Genomic DNA, 18546 nt, shown 5'->3' on the forward strand with positions numbered 1-18546 from the left:
CAATCAGGTGCATGTGTTGTGAAACCAAGGCATGATATTTCATAATAAATATGCCTTGGTTTGGAAGAGGAGCAGGAGGAGGAGAAGAAGAGGAACAGACCAAGATGGTATTGGTCGTCAGAAAGGCATCATGAACATCAATTGCTAAATCAAACGCCTCCCTGGGACATTCATCCTTGTCATCTAACTTTTTTTGTAAGCTTTTCCTAAAGACTATATATATATTCAGACTTTTCTATCACTACCTATTTTCTATTATTCTTTGTTCCAGTGGTGTTATTATTCTTCTTGTAATAAATACCATGCTGCTTTTAACTTTCTATGCTTTGTCTTAATGTCTAGAGTGATTGAATTAATAAGTCAGATTTCTTTGAGCACCTGGTATAGCCAGATTTTCTGTGCTGCGAGGTTTATAAGGCTGAGAGTGAGGGCGCCGCTCGAAAGAAGGGACAGTACGATAAAAAGAAGGCTGATAAATGGGCCTATAGTCAAGAGTGCTGAGTCTTTGTATGTTGAAATGTATTCTTGTAGACCAAAAGTAATATTTAGGTCTGAGATATCACTAAAACATCGTATGTTGTTTCGTGCCGATAATAAGTAAGTCTCTTGAAGTGCTGAGTGACAGGCTGATGTGTGGTTTAAAGTGCTAAGCGTTAATCAGCGTGTGTGTCATTCATGGGGCACTGTTTTGTTTAGGGTCTGTGTGTGTGTGTGTGTGTTTGTGTTTATCTATGTGTGTGTGTGTTCATTTTAAAGTGCAACCGTAGACCAACCCGATAACGAACCTGACGAGAACACTTAGCCTTGAGAAAACAGGTAAAGGGTAAGTAGAGGGAAATACTACGATAATACAAGCGTCAACTTGTTTCTTTGTGCGTACTGTAGTCAAGCTCTTCGTTATGCCTACAAAGCGATCTTCTCCTGCTACTGTTTCTGGGGCCGTGCCGAAGCGCCAACGGAAGGTGCTAACAATTGCTGAAAAGGTACATTTTATACAATTTTCCTTGCATTTGTAGGTATTTATTGCCGGTGGCCTGTCTATCGTAATGGCTGTGACAAATGTGATATCGGAGACGCTCTACAGTATCTTTAAAACAACATTTTGGTTTTATGTACAGCTTTTACATTATAGATTTTTCACGTATTTTTATATTACCTACTCAATTACAATATGTTTAAAACTTTATTACGTATTAAATAAAACTCTTCAATGATATACGATACGTATGTTTGTGAGTAGTATATAAACTGTGTTTTCATACATAATTTCAATGAATCTTGCCTAATAACTAAGAGAATATAAAGGGTTTATGCTGTATAACTGTACGGGGAATATTTATAAAACATGTGGGAGAGTTTATAAGGACTTAAAGTATATAAAAATGACCATATAAACATATGGTTTCTACTTTGCGGATTTTCCTGGAACGTAACCCCCAGACCAGACATGGCAAATTCTGCCTGGACCAGATGACATCGGTTCCAATAGACGCCACTTCCGGCACCCCCAATTGCGCCCCCCCCCCCCCCCCCCCCAACCCCCAGACGGCACTTCTGCCAACCTGCCTTAAAAGCAAAACTTCTCACTTAGAAGTCAGTTCTGTTGTTGGCTCAATCTGTACACTTCTGTGCAAACCAAATCTTATTTTTGCAACCTTATTCAAGTATACAGGTGGCTGCCCCAAACCTCTATCTGAGTCGATGTCTTTTCATTTTACAGTGGTTAGATTTCCTTTACTATTGTTTAATATCCATCCATCCTTCCTTCATCCAACCCACTATATCCTAACTAGAGGGTCACAAGGGTCTGCTGGAGCCAATCCCAGCCCACCGCAGGGCGCGCGCGCACACACACACACACACACACACACCAAGCACACACTAGGGACAATTTAGAATCGCCAATGCACCTAACCTGCATGTCTTTGGACTGTGGGAGGAAACTGGAGCACCGAAGGAAACCCACGCAGACACGGGGAGAACATGCAAACTCCACGCATGGAGGACCCGGGATGTGAACCCGGGTCTCCTAACTGTGAGGCAGCAACGCTACCCATTTGTTTAATACATTTGTGAATTTCTGTTTTAGTTCCGTTTACGTTTGGTCTCTTTGAGGGAGCCTGTGTGCGAGTCGGGCTAAGGCTGGGTGTGGCTCCTGGGATCCCCACCAAAAAATTAAATAAGTTGTCGTCGGGTGTGAATCGTAGCTGGGTTTTAGACCGCTATACTCTACTGATGCTTTAGAAGTGTTATGAAGACCCCTTTCAGCCTTGTTACATAGTAGTGTTAAAGGCATTTTTGCAGTACCTAATCTAAAGTATAATCTGACCAACAATAAGCGTTCACATTCATTCCCACTTTATGGTAGTGACCACAATCAACACACGGTCTCTCTGGACACTCTACTTACAGCTCATCGATGTTGTTGTCAGGGTAAAGCCAGTAGTTGCAGGCCTTCAGCCCCAGTTCCTCCTTTGTGCCCTTCAGACCGACAAAAATGCTGAGCCCCCCTTGGCCATGGTTCATCATGCCGAGCTGCTGCTGAATAGCTATGGGAGAGACCACAAACACAGAGGTCACACCTGCCTTAGGTTAACTAGGAGTTGGGTAGCAGGGGGAGGACTTGGCAGCTCATACTGGACAAACCTGAGCAAGTAACCTAGTGGACCACTAGAGGTCCTGCTACAATCCACTCGTGCGGACAGTGGAGGGCTCAAGGTGCCAACTCGGGGTGGCTGGTTTTGTACCATTCACATTGTAGGCTGCAAGACTCTACCAAAACCCTCTGCCATGGCCTCTTAGTGAGTCACAAGCTGCTGTATTGTGTATATAAAAAAATAAAAATAAAGAGCAACTCTCATGATTATAGGGGGTGACACGGCCTTTGGATTTCTTAAGGACACACTTCTAGTGTGGGAAGACCTTGTTTTAATGTTACACCAAACACTGTGGGACCAAGTGGCAGTCACTCAGGAGCCGACTACTGCTAGAGTTGACAAAACAATACTTACGTGGCATTGTTTGAATTTCCTTGGGCAACAGGCGCTCATAAGTGTTGAAAATGCCAGCGTCGGAGATCACGATGGGTGCATACACTTGGACCTCGCCATCGCCCTTTTGGACAGAAACACCTGAAAATAAAAGAGAATGACTGAACAGGCGCCTCCGTCCCGAAAAACAAAATGCAGACGTTTATGTTTGTTTGACACGGGACTTTTCTAGAACTTGTGTGTTGGCAGATGGCACTGCAAGCCTCAGGGGAAAAACCCTGTCGCTCATAGAATTCTTTCATCACTTTGTTATCTACTTAGGAGCTATCAGGCGTCTTCCATCTTGCTAGAATTTGGAGTTTCCTCCAAGACAAAACAGGTGTGACACTTTTTTTTTTTCCCTTTGGGTTATCTTTTAAGGCTGCGGTGGGCTGGCGCCCTGCCCAGGGTTTGTTCCTACCTTGCGCCCTGTGCTGGCTGGCAGCAGACCCCCCCGTGACCCTGTGTTAGGATATAACGGGTTGGACAATGACTGACTGACTTATCATTTTAAGGCAAGCCTTTAAGTCAGGGGGTCCACAACTCTGGTCCTGGAGGGCCGCAGTAGCGGCAGGTTTTCATTCTAACCCCTTTCTTAACTAGTGACCTGTTTTTGCTCTTAATTAACTTCTTTTGAATTCATTTTAATTGACTTGCTCTTGAAGATTCTAACCCCTTAATTGTTTCTTTCTCCTTAATTAGCTGCCAAACAATAAGGAGACACAAAATGAACCAAAACACGACCAGCAAACTGCATCTGTCCATCATACAATACCTGAAAATAAAGAAAGATGAGGGTCTCAGGAATGCTGATCTGCTCAGGTCCCCAGTACTCTTAGAAATGAGAAAATCCACAATGTCGGACATGTGTGCTGTGGCACAATGAGAGCAGCGACAAGCCAAGGAATTAAAGAACGAGTTTAATAAGCAACTGGATTGAGATATTGGGAGCGCCAGAACTCTAAAGACTGGGACCTTCGTACTTTTGCAGAGATATCGGGAGTGCCACACACCCCTTTCCAGTGACCTCATGACCCCCCCCCCCCCAATACTGTCCCAATCCATCTACTGACTTCATAGGAAGAGTCACCAGAGACATGAATGTTGCTGCCGAGGTCAGTAAACCCCTTGATGAGGTCGACACTCTCTCTGCAGACAGACACACTGCTGATGTTGATTTTTATCAGGACCCTTGCAAGAAATGACACTCAGACCCCTCACTCAGTCTCTCGAGCGCCCCGATCAGAGCCTCCATTGACTCAGCGAAGATCACAGCATCGTCAGCAAAGTCAAGAGCTGTGAATCTCACTTTACCAACAGATACCCCACAGCCGCTGGACCCCACAACCCTGCCCAACACCCAGTCCATGCAAGCATTGAACAGAGCAGGAGCATAACACACCGCTGACGAACCCCCAGAATCAACTGGGGAAAAACCTCTGCATCCATCATACAATTTCAGAAAATAAAGAAAGATGAAGGTCTCAGGAATGTTGATCTGCTCAGGTCCCCAGTGCTATTCGAAAAGAGAAAATCCACAATGTCGGATATGTCTGCCATTGCACAATGAGAGCGGCGACAAGCCATGGAAGTAAAGAGCGGGTTTAATGAACAACAAGACTCGGCGCCTCATTAAGCGGCTGGTTGGAGTGAAATTGGTGGGAGTTGGAGGCCCTGAGTTAGGTGGTCTTCTCTTGGCTCACTCACCTCACGTTTCATTTCTGTTTGGGTGTCACTTAAGGAAAGAAATGAAGCAATTCAGAGGAACGATGAAGAAATTCAAGGAAACAAATCATAAAAAACAAGTCAACTAAAATGAAAGGCAAAGGAGTTAATTAGCAACAAAAACAGAAAAGGGTTAGAATGAAAACCTGCAGCCACTGGGTCCCTCCAGGACCGGAGTTGGGGACCCCTGCTTTATGGTATGATACCTGCTAATCCAAAAATGACAAAAAAAAAAAAAAAAAAAAGGTAGTGCTGGCCTCTGAAAACCAAAAGCCAAACTTGATCTCCACTACAGGTCTGAATCCAAAAAAAAAAAAAAATCAGGTAGCAGAGCCCCAAACTCAAAAAATGGCATGCTTGTGGCCTGCATAAGCCCAAAAATGAGGCGAAGGCTTTAAACAGTTCACCAAAAAAAGGAGTGAAGATTTCCTGGTCTACCAATTTAGTGCTTTCATTTACGACTTGATGAACCGGGCCATGGCTCAACAATTAATTAACACTAGAATTATCAAAGCTTACGAAAAAAAACTCGGAATCCCGGCCCACCTTAAATCCCTTCGCACCTCTCCGTCAGCATCTTTTGTGTTGTAAATGTGTCGATCAACACAAGCAGCCTGCTATTCCCCAAACAACGCAGAATATTCTCTCAACTCAAGTCTGTTTACCTGCGTGTGTGGTGCCTGGAGTTGTAGAGGGTAAATAAAACATTGTTATTTGGAATACATGCATTTCATGTGTGTCCTGTGTCTACTATAATCTATGTAAACACATCGTTAAAACAGAAACGTTTTCATGTTTTAGTAACAATTGACAAAATGTAGACATGATGTGTATAACGTGTGAAGCCTGAAGTCCAAATCTTTATATAAAATACGCTACCATGTCTGTCCAGGATATTAAATCACCTGTAGCTCGCAAACCGTTTGACCAATTGACCTGAAATTTGGCACACATATACTACGTGACTTCTACTATCTGCTTTTGGGGTGATGATTGACCCCCAAGGTTATTCCTCCTTTTATTTTTATTTTATGCTATTGTAGAATCAACTCTCGGCAGAGGCTAACGCATGCATACGGGCGCCGTACTCATCCCTACCACCTTCGCCGTCACTTCCCCTGCCTCTTCATATGTTTAATCATCCTTGTGGCAGATTGAAGACTTAAGTGCCATCTTAAGTGAAAAATTAAGGAAAACATACTAAATAACTGCAACACAAACACTGACTTAATCAGTTTTAACGCGAAAAGATGCCGACGAAAGAAGAGAAGCAGCGGGCCGCTAGGGTGCAGAACAGAAGAGCTGCTCAGGAAACAGCAAGCGCATCAACCTCTGAGCAAACGAATGATAAACGTAAAGAGAAAGAGGAGGAAAACTAGGAATGCTCAAGTCAAGTGTATTGGTGCAGTACGCCATTACTGCTATCAAATAAACACTTTCACAAAAGGTACAAGGATAACAAAACAAGTGCGTTTTTATTCAAGAATATAACTGCAGAAAAAGAACTCGTGTTAGGGTGCGACATTGACACGCACTTAATACGACCGCTTTGGTGGCGCAGCGGTAAGAACTGCTGACTCGTAATCAAGACGGTTCGCGGTTCGATCCTAGATGCCTCCGTTTTGAGTAGTGAGCTGCTCTTATTCTTACTATTATAGAATTAAAATATACATTTGATTTGAGTCTGTAACAGCCGGTGTAAATTCATGATACTTGTAAAGGTTAGCGGTTATTTTTTTGTTTATTCAGTTTTATTCTCTCAGTCACGTTCACGCTCACGCTAGCCCCGATCTGACACTGCTGTTTTCAAATAAAGATGCGCTATAACAGAGGTGAACTCAGATCGAAGAGAAAGACAACAAAAGCCCTCCCTACAAGAAACATCCACTCAACATATAAGAACAACGCAGCTGAACCAGGCGTAAAGGTGAAAGATGGCACGGTTTGGATGTAGCAACAGGTCAGGCATCACCTTGCCAGTCAGTCTGCCACACACCTGTCCTCCAACGAAAAAGCACGGCTTACAGAGCTCGCCAAGGTATCGTGCAAAGTCCTGTTTGTGATGGTCTTTATATAAAAAACATTTATATGTTACAGTGCATTCAGAAAGTATTCACAGCACATCACTTTGTCCACATTTTGTTATGTTACAGCCTTATTCCAAAATGGATTAAATTCATTTTTTCCTCAGAATTCTACACACAACACCCCATAATGACAACGTGAAAAAAGTTTACTTGAGAGTTTTGCAAATTTATTAAAAATAAAAACATTGAGAAAGCACATGTACATAAGTATTCACAGCCTTTGCCATGAAGCTCGAAATTGAGCTCAGGTGTCTCCTGTTTCCCCTGATCATCCTTGAGATGTTTCTGCAGCTTCATTGGAGTCCACCTGTGGTAAATTCAGTTGACTGGACCTGATTTGGAAAGGCACACACCTGTCTATAGAAGGTCCCACAGTTGACAGTTCATGTCAGAGCACAAACCAAGCATGAAGTCAAAGGAATTGTCTTTAGACCTCTGAGACAGGATTGTCTCAAGGCACAAATCTGGGGAAGGTTACAGAAAAATTTCTGCTGCTTTGAAGGTCCCAGTGAGCACAGTGGCCTCCATCATCTGTAAGTAGAAGAAGTTCGAAACCACCAGGACTCTTCCTAGAGCTGGCCGGCCATCTAAACTGAGTGATCGGGGGAGAAGGGCCTTAGTCAGGGAGGTGACCAAGAACCCAATGGTCACTCTGTCAGAGCTCCAGAGGTCCTCTGTGGAGAGAGGAGAACCTTCCAGAAGGACAACCATCTCTGCAGCAATCCACCAATCAGGCCTGTATGGTAGAGTGGCCAGACGGAAGCCACTCCTTAGTAAAAGGCACATGGCAGCCCACCTGGAGTTTGCCAAAAGGCACCTGAAGGACTCTCAGACCATGAGAAAGAAAATTCTCTGGTCTGAGGAGACAAAGATTGAACTCTTTGGTGTGAATGCCAGGCGTCACGTTTGGAGGAAACCAGGCACCGCTCATCACCAGGCCAATACCATCCTTACAGTGAAGCATGGTGGTGGCAGCATCATGCTGTGGGGAACTGGGAGACTAGTCAGGATAAAGGGAAAGATGACTGCAGCAATGTACAGAGACATACTGGATGAAAACCTGCTCCAGAGCGCTCTTGACCTCAGACTGGGGCGACGGTTCATCTTTCAGCAGGACAACGACCCTAAGCACACAGCCAAGATATCAAAGGAGTGGCTTCAGGACAACTCTGTGAATGTCCTTGAGTGGCCCAGCCAGAGCCCAGACTTGAATCCCATTGAACATCTCTGGAGAGATCTTAAAATGGCTGTGCACCGACGCTTCCCATCCAACCTGATGGAGCTTGAGAGGTACTGCAAAGAGGAATGGGCCAAACTGGCCAAGGATAGGTGTGCCAAGCTTGTGGCATCATATTCAACAAGACTTGAGGCTGGAATTGCTGCCAACGGGGCATCGACAAAGTATTGAGCAAAGGCTGTGAATACTTATGGACATGGGATTTCTCAGTTTTTTTATTTTTAATAAATTTGCAAAAACCTCAAGTAAACTTTTTTCACGTTGTCATTATGGGGTGTTGTGTGTAGAATTCTGAGGAAAAAATGAATTTAATCCATTTTGGAATAAGGCTGTGACATAATAAAATGTGCACAAAGTGATGCGCTGTGAATACTTTCCAGATGCACTGTATATAAAAGTCAGATTGAATGTTATTTACTTATCTTCCTACAGCGTAAAGTCACAAGTAGACTGCAGAGCTTCCTCTGTTTGATCGACACGGGCACGCTGACACAGTACATGTCCTGAAGTGACTTTAGCTGCAGGTGGAAGCTCCACACAACTGTTGTTACGTTTCTGCCTTGTTTCATAAGCTTTATGACCTTATTCTCAGACAGTCTTTCTCCCGTGGGGTGACTGGGATCTTTTTCCTGAATAAGATCAAACACAGTTGCGTAGGAATGGGCAGCACGGTGGCGCAGTGGTAGCCCTGCTGCCTCACAGTAAGGAGACCCATCTGGGTTCCGCTTCCAGGGTCCTCCCTGCATGGAGTTTGCATGTTCTCCCCGTGTCTGTGTGGGTTTCCTCCCACAGTCCAAAGACATGCTGGTGAGGTGCATTGGTGATTCTAAATTGTCTCTAGTGTGTGCCCTGTGGTGGGCTGGTCGCCCTGCCCAGGGATATGTTCCTACCTTGCTCCCTGTGCTAGCTGGGATTGGCTCCAGCTGACCCCAGTGACCCTGTGTTAGGATGTAGCAGGTTGGACAATGACTGACTGACAGTTGCGTAGGGAGCGACAGGAGCTTCCAGACAGAGAGACAGATAGATAGATAGAGACAGAGAGAGAGAGAGAGAGAGAGAGAGAGAGAGAGAGAGAGAGATTAGGAGCAGGCGCTGCACCCACCACATGACAAACCACCTCAGGGTCCCAGATTACGACCCGAGTGCAGCTATGCGACGGGAGACACCTCAGCACCACACTAGTTTATATGGAGGAAAGGCACTATATAACAGATTGACAGAGAGGACACTATATAATAGGCAGCTACTCAAAGGTACTCAATAATAGATATTTAGATGTGAAAGTACACAGCGCCAATAAAAAGCCCACTTTGCAGAGATCTATTTTCACTTTGAAATTCTTTTCATTTAGTCCATGTCAGAAAAGCCTCAACTCCACTCTAAATGTGAACTCTTCTGTGAGGGGGACTCCTTTTTTTTTGTACTCCATGCATCTTTAAAGCCTGCTGTCCTGGCACAGGGGCACAGCTGAGTTTTGATGACCACTGCTGCATTCTGTCACAGTGCTGTCCTTTCCAAGCTCCCACAGGAGTGTCCTTTGACTTATAAAACACCTGACAGTTCCCCCTTTTAATGGAGTCAACATTGGGATCAACAAGTGTATTGTGATGGTCACTTTTCAGGTTTGGCCCATCTTGTTTATTAATCAAATCCATAAAGAAGCAGCAATGCTTCGGGGTTGGTCAAATGGCACCCAAACACTAAAATTCCACACATTGTGCAGCAAACTGGCCCGACTGCATTTCCAAAGCCGCCAGCTGAACGGCCCTCCCAGACTTGCCTGACCACATCGCCGAGGTGCCTACGCACACAGCTGGCACACGGCCATCACCCTGGCGGCAGCCATCGATCAAATGCTTGTCGTTTTGTTTTTGATGGAGCTCATCTGTCACGGTTTACATACAGTAAACGTCGCTTGTACGGACTTATGCTGTCACTTTGTCTTCAGGTTTCGATTCCAAACAGAGTGACAATCCACATATCATTTCTTGCTTTTACTTCCTCTTGGCAAAGATTTCTAAGAACTTCACTCCTATCGGTCTCCTTTGCCACGGCTTTAACAGCTTATGTTTCTTTTGCAGCTTTCATGTTTAAAAATTTCCTTTCTGGTTTGTACCATTACACGTAGCCAAAGGCAGATGGCAAGCAATGGGCAGTGCAGACACGGCAGCAAAGGGCACTGAATGCTGAAGAGGAGTGGCGACTTCACGGCTCTTGTCACTTGTCGGTTCGTTTAGAAATGTGGCACTCAAGTCACTTTAGCATTCAGTTTTGTCAACATTTGGACTCGATTAAGAGATACAACGGGAAAGGGTACATTAAAAAGAAAATGGCGATGGAGACGTAAGTGTTTCAAGTTTAAGGAAAAACAATCCATTAATACAGAAAGAGAGAACAAAAAAGGGCAGCTCACTAAACAATGATGCACTGTGTGTGAAACTGGTGGGAATAAGACCTACAGCCACAGGGGTCTTCATTTTAAAGCTAGCTCAATAATCGCGTCTTTCTCTCATAGCACATTTCTCTTGTATTAATACCTCCGCCATGGTTATGTATGTGCAGGGTTGAGTGTGAGCAGCGATTCTAAATGAACACACTCTCAAGGAGCTTGTGCCCTCTACTGGATGTAAAGGGTAGATGTTCTTAGAAGGGTACCAATGGTGAGCCGAGGGGTTCACTTACCATACGCCTTCTTGGCTTCGTTTACCAGAATCTGCCTCACCGGCGCTCGGGTAAGCACTGCACCGCCGGCCTTCTCGATGACAGGGATGAGATGGAAAGCAATCTCACTGGAGCCCCCTTGAGGATACCAGGCCCCTTCCAGGTAATGGGAAATCAGTAAGGCGTGTAATGAGAAGCTTGCATTTTTGGGAATGACTCCTGAAAGAAAGAGAGAGGAAAGTTTTCAACAGTTAGGAAAAAAAAAATCAACTTCTAAAAGGTTTAGGATTTGCCAGTTTGGCGCATGGCGACTTTTTCAGGTGGCACCACTGAGATGTCCCTGTGGCTAAACATCTGATGACAATTCTGGTTGGGCTTTTCAAGCACAAGATGAGATCAGGGGAGGCCACAATACACAAAAGAAAGGGAGGCCGAGTAATTGGGGACTTGAAGCCTCTGAAAATGACAAATAGAAAATGGAAGCCGATGTCCCCTTCACACCTCACCCTGTACATTTTACAGCACCGCGGCCGACTGGGCATCAGTGAAGCCTGGCACAGACTACAGGACTTCTGAGACCATACCAATGTTGAAAACATGACAATAGAAATTCTTTGGACTTAAATCTGGCCTCGGAGATCACACTGGGCCAGCCATAAACAACAGGAGGCCCATTACATAATTTCATATCATTTTAACTAAACAGAAAAATGTGTGTGTGTATTATACATAAACATATACACACACACATACAGTATATTATATATGCTGGTCAAAAATAATGAAAGGAACCCTTTTGAATCCAAGTACAGCATCAAGTCAATGACACTTGTGGGCTGTTGATCTGGTCAGTTAGGTAGCAGGGGGGCTTGTTAATCAGTTTCAGCTGCTTTGGTGCACTAGAGGAGTAATAATGAGATGACCCCCAAAACAGGAATGAATGGGTTAACGGGTGGAGGGAGGCCACTGACATTTTTCCCTCCTCATCTGTTTTGTCACTCGTTTTGCATTTGGCTACAGTCAGTGTCACTACTGGTACCTGGACCCTACTGAGCTGGCACAGGTTGTCCAACTTCTCCAGGATGGCACATCAATACGAGGAATTGCCAGAAGGTTTGCTGTGTCTCCCAGCACAGTCTCAAGGGAATGAAGGAGATTCCAGGAGACAGGCAGGCACTTCCTCTAGGAGAGCTGGACAGGGCCCCCCGTAGAAGGACCTTAACCCATCAGAAGGACCCACCGGTATCTGCTCCTTTGGTCAAAGGAAAAACAGGATGAGCACTGGTAGAGCCTACAAAATGACCTCCAGCAGGCAGGCAGGCCACTGGTGTGAATGTCTCTGACCAAACAGTCAGAAACAGACTTCATGAGGGTGGCCTGAGGGCCCATCGTCTTCTAGTGGGCACAGTGGAGCTTAATTATCATTTGCCATAGAATACCAGAATTGGCAGGTCCACCACTGGTGCCCTGTGCTTTTCACAGATGAGAGCAGGTTCAACCCTAGCACAGATGACAGACATGAAAGGGTCTGGAGAAGCCATGGAGAATGTTATGCTGCCTGTGACATCGTTCAGCACGACTGGTTTGGTGATGGGAGAGTGATAGTCAGTCTGGGGAGGCATATCAATGGAGGGACACACAGACCTCTACAGGCTAGACAATGGTGGGCACCTGGACTGCCATTAGGTATCGGGGTCTGACAATGGGTCCAAGGATTTCATCACATGCTGGTTCCTCCTGCTGCACAACAATGCCCGGCCTCATGTGGTGAGAGGATGAAGGAAAGGAATGGATCCCATTGACTGTCACCCCAATTCATTCGCCTGACACCTCTGGGTGGGACATTATGTTTGGGGCCTGTCCAGGGGCTCAGTTTTGCCCTGGTCCAGATCTGGGAGGAGATCCCCAAGGATACCATCCATCATCTCATTAGGACATTGCCAGGCATGGGTGGGCATACAAACTGCTGAGAACGATTTGGAGTTGCTGCAATGACATTTTGGCCAAATATATACTGTACATCTATATAATCTAGATATCTATATATAGGTATATATTTTTTTTCTCCACAAGTCAACCTAACTGTTTTGTGTGAAAAACTTAAATGAATCAATTTCTAGATAAAGCAACACATCACATTAAAAATGTCTACTGAACCCTGTTAATAAACTAATAAATGGTGTAGTTATATGTACATGAGGTATAAATAAAGGTTGTGTCTATCCCGTGAATACTCGGAGGTTCCGGACTTCATAGTGTCTGAAGTGCTCAGTTCTGTCGGAGGCCTAAAAGCGTCCTGACCGCAGCCTGATGCTTCTCGCTAATTCTGACACTTTGTGTAAACTTGGTCAAGTTGCAGTTGCAGCTCTTCCTGGGCCGGGCAAAACTCAGCTGAACCTTAACGAAGGCATCAGTCTTTTTACAAAAGTGTGACAACTGGGGTGACCCAATGCTTTTTAACCCTTTACAGTCCCATTCAAACCTCACAGTGCATCCCATTCATTAGCTATTGGAGTGTGCCAACTTTGCCAGTCTGTCTGACACAGGTGCCCACGCTGGGGCAGGAAAAGCTCAGCTGCAGGTTGACAAAGTTTACACAAAGAGAGTCAGAATTTGCTGGCTGGTATTGAATTTGGAGCAGTAAATAAGTCGCATTCTTCAGCCTCGTCTTCACACGTAGGTGAAGATTAGGGTCGTGGGAGACTTACAGTATCTGACTCACGAATAATAATCTTTTAGTGGGCGAGTCGAGTAGTGGAACGGTGTCTTGAGTAGCCACAATGTCATCTAGCGCTGTGGGGCTCAGGCAGCCCCTTCTCAGAGTTCCTGCTGTGTAAATCACGTAGCACTATCGTGCAATCCGATTGGCTGTTCAGCGGGGCTGCTGGATTATGGACTTGTGGAGGTCTGTAGCTGGACTCATCTCCAACTGCCTGAAATATCACAGCCTTCCTTTTAAGACCATCACCCAGTGTGCTGTGCGACCAGAAAATAAAAATCCCTGCTACTGAACCCACCAAAGTGGCGGGTCATTAACAAACGTTTCTACAGATAAAGGTGGCCAGCTTAACCGTCGCCAACATTGCATGGTCGTCATTTTTTGACAAACTGCAAAGCATTTGGTCCCCTTTAGATTTAAGTGGGTTTGTGGTCCCTCATCCTTTGTGCTGTGCTCTATCTCCCACACACCTTTCATTCCCTCTGACATGACACACGCCGCGGCCTCTCTTACCGTAGGTTCCAAAGATGTACGTGAACGCCGCCTGCAGCTCCTTGTTGGCTGTGAGCTCCTCCACAACTTCAGCGAGACTGCGGGGCGCCATTTTAAAAAACGGGGAGAGGATTCTGAGGAGTCCGGTGCCGATGAGGAACTTTGCCGCCGGCTTGGGTATCATCTTCAGTATCGCCATGAACCTCACATCACGGCCAACCACCTGATATGACACAGAAAGACAAAAAGGTGCACCCTGCTATCAACACAATAAACTTTCACTGCATTATTTTAATGAAACAAAGGAAGATAAAAGTGTGTGGATATATAGCAAGAAAGGCACTATATGATAGATGTGAAAAGCATAATATGACACAGAAATTAGACAGTGTGGTCCACCAGGGGGCATACCGCTCCCCAAACCCCAATACAGTCAGGCTAAGACACACAAGTTCAAAACAGCAGACGTTTATTCTTCAGTGCGGAAGAGTCTTCCTCTCGCTCCTCACTTCACAACACAGTACACAGCACCAAATACAAGTGAACACTGGCCCTTCTTCTTCTTCTTCTTGCTCTTCTTTGCCTCCACTCCTCCACCACCCGACTCTGGCTCCCTGATTGGTGGTGAGGTGGCTACTTTTATAGCACACCTGGAAGTACTCCAGGTGTTTCTCGACTTTCTTCCGGCTGAAGTTCCTCCAAGGACCCTGCTGCACCTACAGCATCCCCTGAACCCAATAGGGCTGCTCCAAACTACAACTCCCAGCAAGCCCTGCGGGAATCCGGAGTGCTGTGGCAACCTAGAAAGACTGCCCTCTAGCATCTCGGGGGAGATAATGTTTCGGCCAGGTAATGGTCCTGTCCATCTGTCACAGGAGGAAAGGCACTATATTACACTAAATAGATACAGATAGATAGATATGAAAAACTATGCTCTTGTAAACATCATGAAGTGGCCAGTCTGCAATTTGAATCCAGGTCTTCAGAACAGCAGGGCAGCACGACTAACCACTAGGCCACTGTTCCACACCTTCGAAGTGCACGAAAATCACATGGACAGTGGAAAAGTCAGGATTTGAACCCAGGGCTCTGGCAGAGCTGAACACTCGGCCACCATTCTGCACTTGCAATCAAACAGAGTGTCAGGTCATGATCTGAACCCAAGTCTACAGAACTGTAGAGCAGCAAGATGAACCACCAGGCCACTGTGCTATACAATAAGAGCATGTGAAGATCAAACAGGGAGTCACCAGACTGGGAGCTGAGTGCCAGTATGTCAAACTGCTGTGACACAGGGTTTCAACTGGATCGGCCCTGAGCCCTTTTTATTTGCAATGTTGACGGACAGGTTGACAGATGAGATTAGACAGGAGTCTCCATGGACTGTGATGTTTGCTGATGACATTAGGATCTGTAGGGAGAGTAGAGAGCAAGTTGAGGAGACCCTGGAGAGGTAGAGAGGAATGAAGGTCAGTAGGACCACCAGGACAGAATACATGTGTGTAAATGAGAGGGAGGTCAGTGGAATGGTGAGGATGAAGGGAGTAGAGTTGGTGAAGGTGGATGAGTTTAAATACTTGGGATCAACAGTACAGTGTAACATGGAGTATGGAAGAGAGGGGCAGGCTGGGTGGAGAAGAGTGTCAGGAGTGATTTGTAACAGATGGGTACCAGCAAGGTACAGGACGGTAGTGAGACCAGTTATGTTATATGGCTTGCAGATGGTGGCACTGACCAGATAGCAGAAGACAGAGCTGGAGGTGGCAGTGTTAAAGATGCTAAGGGTGTGACGAGGATGGACAGGATTAGAAATGAGGACATTAGAGGGTCAGCTCAAGTTGGACGGTTGGGAGACAAAGTCAGAGAGGCGAGATGGCGTTGGTTTGGACATGTGCTGAGGAGAGATGAGGGGTATAATGAGAGAAGGGTGCTAAGGATAGAGCTGCCAGGTAAGAGGAAAAGAGGAAGGCCTAAGAGAAGGTTTATGGATGTGGTGAGAGAGGACATGCAGGTGATGGGTGTGACAGAACAAGATGATGAGGACAGGAAGAGACGGAAAAAGATGATCCGCTGCGGGGACCCCTAATGGGAGCAGCTGAAAGAAGAAGAAAGGAGGAATTTCTCTGTGCTCCAAAATAGAAAACACTTCCTCCTGAGACCCGGTAAGGGGGCAGACACTGAACGGCTGGAAAATGTTTTGAAACAATGAAACCCCCACGCAACACACTCACACTTGGGATGCCCAGGCCCATTAAGCCTTTACCTGCACCAGCTGCATAAACTTGTCGATGGCTGTGCTCTCCTCTGGGAAGCGTTTCTTCAGCTCGTCTGGGAAGCGCCGCTCTCCACTATAAATGGGGTAATCGCGCCTTGAGTCTGGACTGCCCAGCACGAGGACATCATAGGGGTTGTCCAAGGGAGCCCACTGCAGCTGTCCATCTGTAAGCTGATCCGCCAAAACCCGCAGTGACCGGTGCTCCTGTAGCTCGCCAATGTAATGGATGCCTGCAAGAGGGAAAAGACTTGTATAAGAAAAACTCAAACACTGGCATTTCAAATGTCCAACTTTGTTTCTTCGTTCACTTATTCAAATCATGACCTGAGCCACCATCAGAATCACACTTTGACTCCCGGTTAAGTTTAGGGCAGATTTCAAAATCCTCCTTTTCAAAAATAAAGCCTTAAAATGGCCAAGGCTCGGCTCAATTGTCTGAACTTGTGATGACTTACAAACCTGAGCGCACATTAAGATCTCAAGATGCCGGTCTGCTTAGGAGTCTAAGGATTAATAAAATAACAGTGGGAAGTCGGGCTTTTAGTTACAGGACCCCCTAAACTGTGGAGTGGTCTGCCTGCTACTGTAAGAGATGCCCCTTCGGTCTCAGCTTTTAAGACTCACGACTTCACTTCAGCCCACCCTGACTAGAGCTGCTGATTAGCTGTGCAGACTGCATCTCGGTTGTTAGTCATTAGCACTAAAACATACAGTGGGTATAGAAAAGCACCCCCCCACCTTGAAATATTCCCTTTTTTTTTTTTGTTTTACAGCTTTAAATCAAAACACACAAATCAATATTTTTCCAGCTTTACTTACTTAATGCAATCTCTAACATCCAAGTGAAAGATAGCACAACTACAGTTCAGAAGAATTTTTAAAAAATCAAAAACAAGAAATACTGAGATTAATAAAGGACCCCCCCCCCAAACTTAATCAGGTGTCAGTGCCCACCATTTCCATTGTGACTACTGGCTTCCTTTCATCTGTGACCAGTTGTAATCAGTGTGATTAGTGAAGCTGTTCCTGGCTCATTCATTCCCTTGCTTGGCAGTGCCACTGAAAGCAAACAACTGACTATGGTGGCAGGCCACTTTCAAAAGATCTCAGGGATAGAACTGTGGACAGACATAAGGCAGGAGATGGAGACAAACAAATCTCAAAGGCTTCATCAATCCCTAGGAGCACAGTAACGTCCATCATAAAGAAGTGTTTGGTACTACTAGGACCCTCCAAACTGGATGGAAGAGCAAGGAGGAAACTGGTAAGAGAGGCTACCAAGAGGCCAATGGCCACTTTGAAGGAGTTACAGGATTTGATGGCAAAGACTGGTCATTGTGTGCATGTGACAGCAATTTGACAAGCGCTCCACCACTGTGGCTTGTTCTGGAGGGTCGCAACTTCTCAAGAAAGGCCACATTAAGGCTCGTTTGAGCTTTCCCAGAATGCACCTTCAAGATTCTGATGCAGAGTGGAAAAAGGTCTTACGGTCAGATGGGACCAAAGTCAAACTATTTGGCCTCAATACCAAACGGTACACCAATGCAACTCACCATCCACAACACATTATACCTACAGTGAAGCATGGAGGGGGCAGCATCCTGTTGTGGGGGGACCTGGGGCTCTCATTAGAGTAGAAGGAAAAATGGATGGGACAAAATCCCACCAAATTCTGGAGGAAAACCTGCTACCCTCTGCCAGAAAGTTGAAGATGGGCAAAATGTTCACTTTTTTTGATACGACAATGACCCGAAGCACACAGCAAAACTGACCACACAGTGGCTGAAGGAGAAAAAAGGGAATGTCCTGGTGAGGCCAGTCAGTCAGAGCCCAGACCTAAATCTATGGAAAGATTTGAGATAGAAGACCACCAACACTCACCATCCAATTTGACCGAACTTGAACAGTTAAACTGTAAAGAAGGGGGGGAGGGGGGGGGGGGGGTTGGGGCGGCAAATATTAATAGCTCAGTCTAGGTGTGCAGAGCAGATACAGAAGAATCCCAACAGACTCAAGGCTGTCATTAAAGCAAAAGGGGGGGGGTCGACAAAATGACATGGGGGGGTGATCCTTTATTAATCTCAGTAGGTCTTGGTTTTGATTTTTTATAATTTTTTGAACTGTAACTGTGATATCTTTCACTTGGATGTTAGCAGTGGCATTGAGTAAGTAAAGCTGGGAATATTGGTGTGTGTGTGTTCATTTAAGGCTGTAAAGCAAATAAAATGGGAATATTTCGAAGGGGGGGATTCTTTTCTATACCCACTGTAAGTAATAATAATAATAATAATGATACATTTTATTTCCTGCGGTGGGTTGGC

At 45.5% G+C, this 18546-nt stretch overlaps 1 protein-coding gene across 1 annotated transcript in view; it reads right to left on the reverse strand.

Moving 5' to 3' along the window:
* The window catches only part of LOC114664623 (all-trans-retinol 13,14-reductase-like), an 80004-nt gene that overhangs the window by 40577 nt on the left and 20881 nt on the right, over positions 1-18546 (reverse strand). The window contains 5 exon segments of the mRNA XM_028818811.2: positions 2411-2549; positions 3012-3131; positions 10761-10958; positions 13972-14173; positions 16214-16455. Coding sequence (XP_028674644.2) covers positions 2411-2549; positions 3012-3131; positions 10761-10958; positions 13972-14173; positions 16214-16455 — 901 coding nt within the window.

Source organism: Erpetoichthys calabaricus, chromosome 14 (assembly GCF_900747795.2).
Source record: "Erpetoichthys calabaricus chromosome 14, fErpCal1.3, whole genome shotgun sequence".
NCBI classification, from domain to species: domain Eukaryota; kingdom Metazoa; phylum Chordata; class Cladistia; order Polypteriformes; family Polypteridae; genus Erpetoichthys; species Erpetoichthys calabaricus.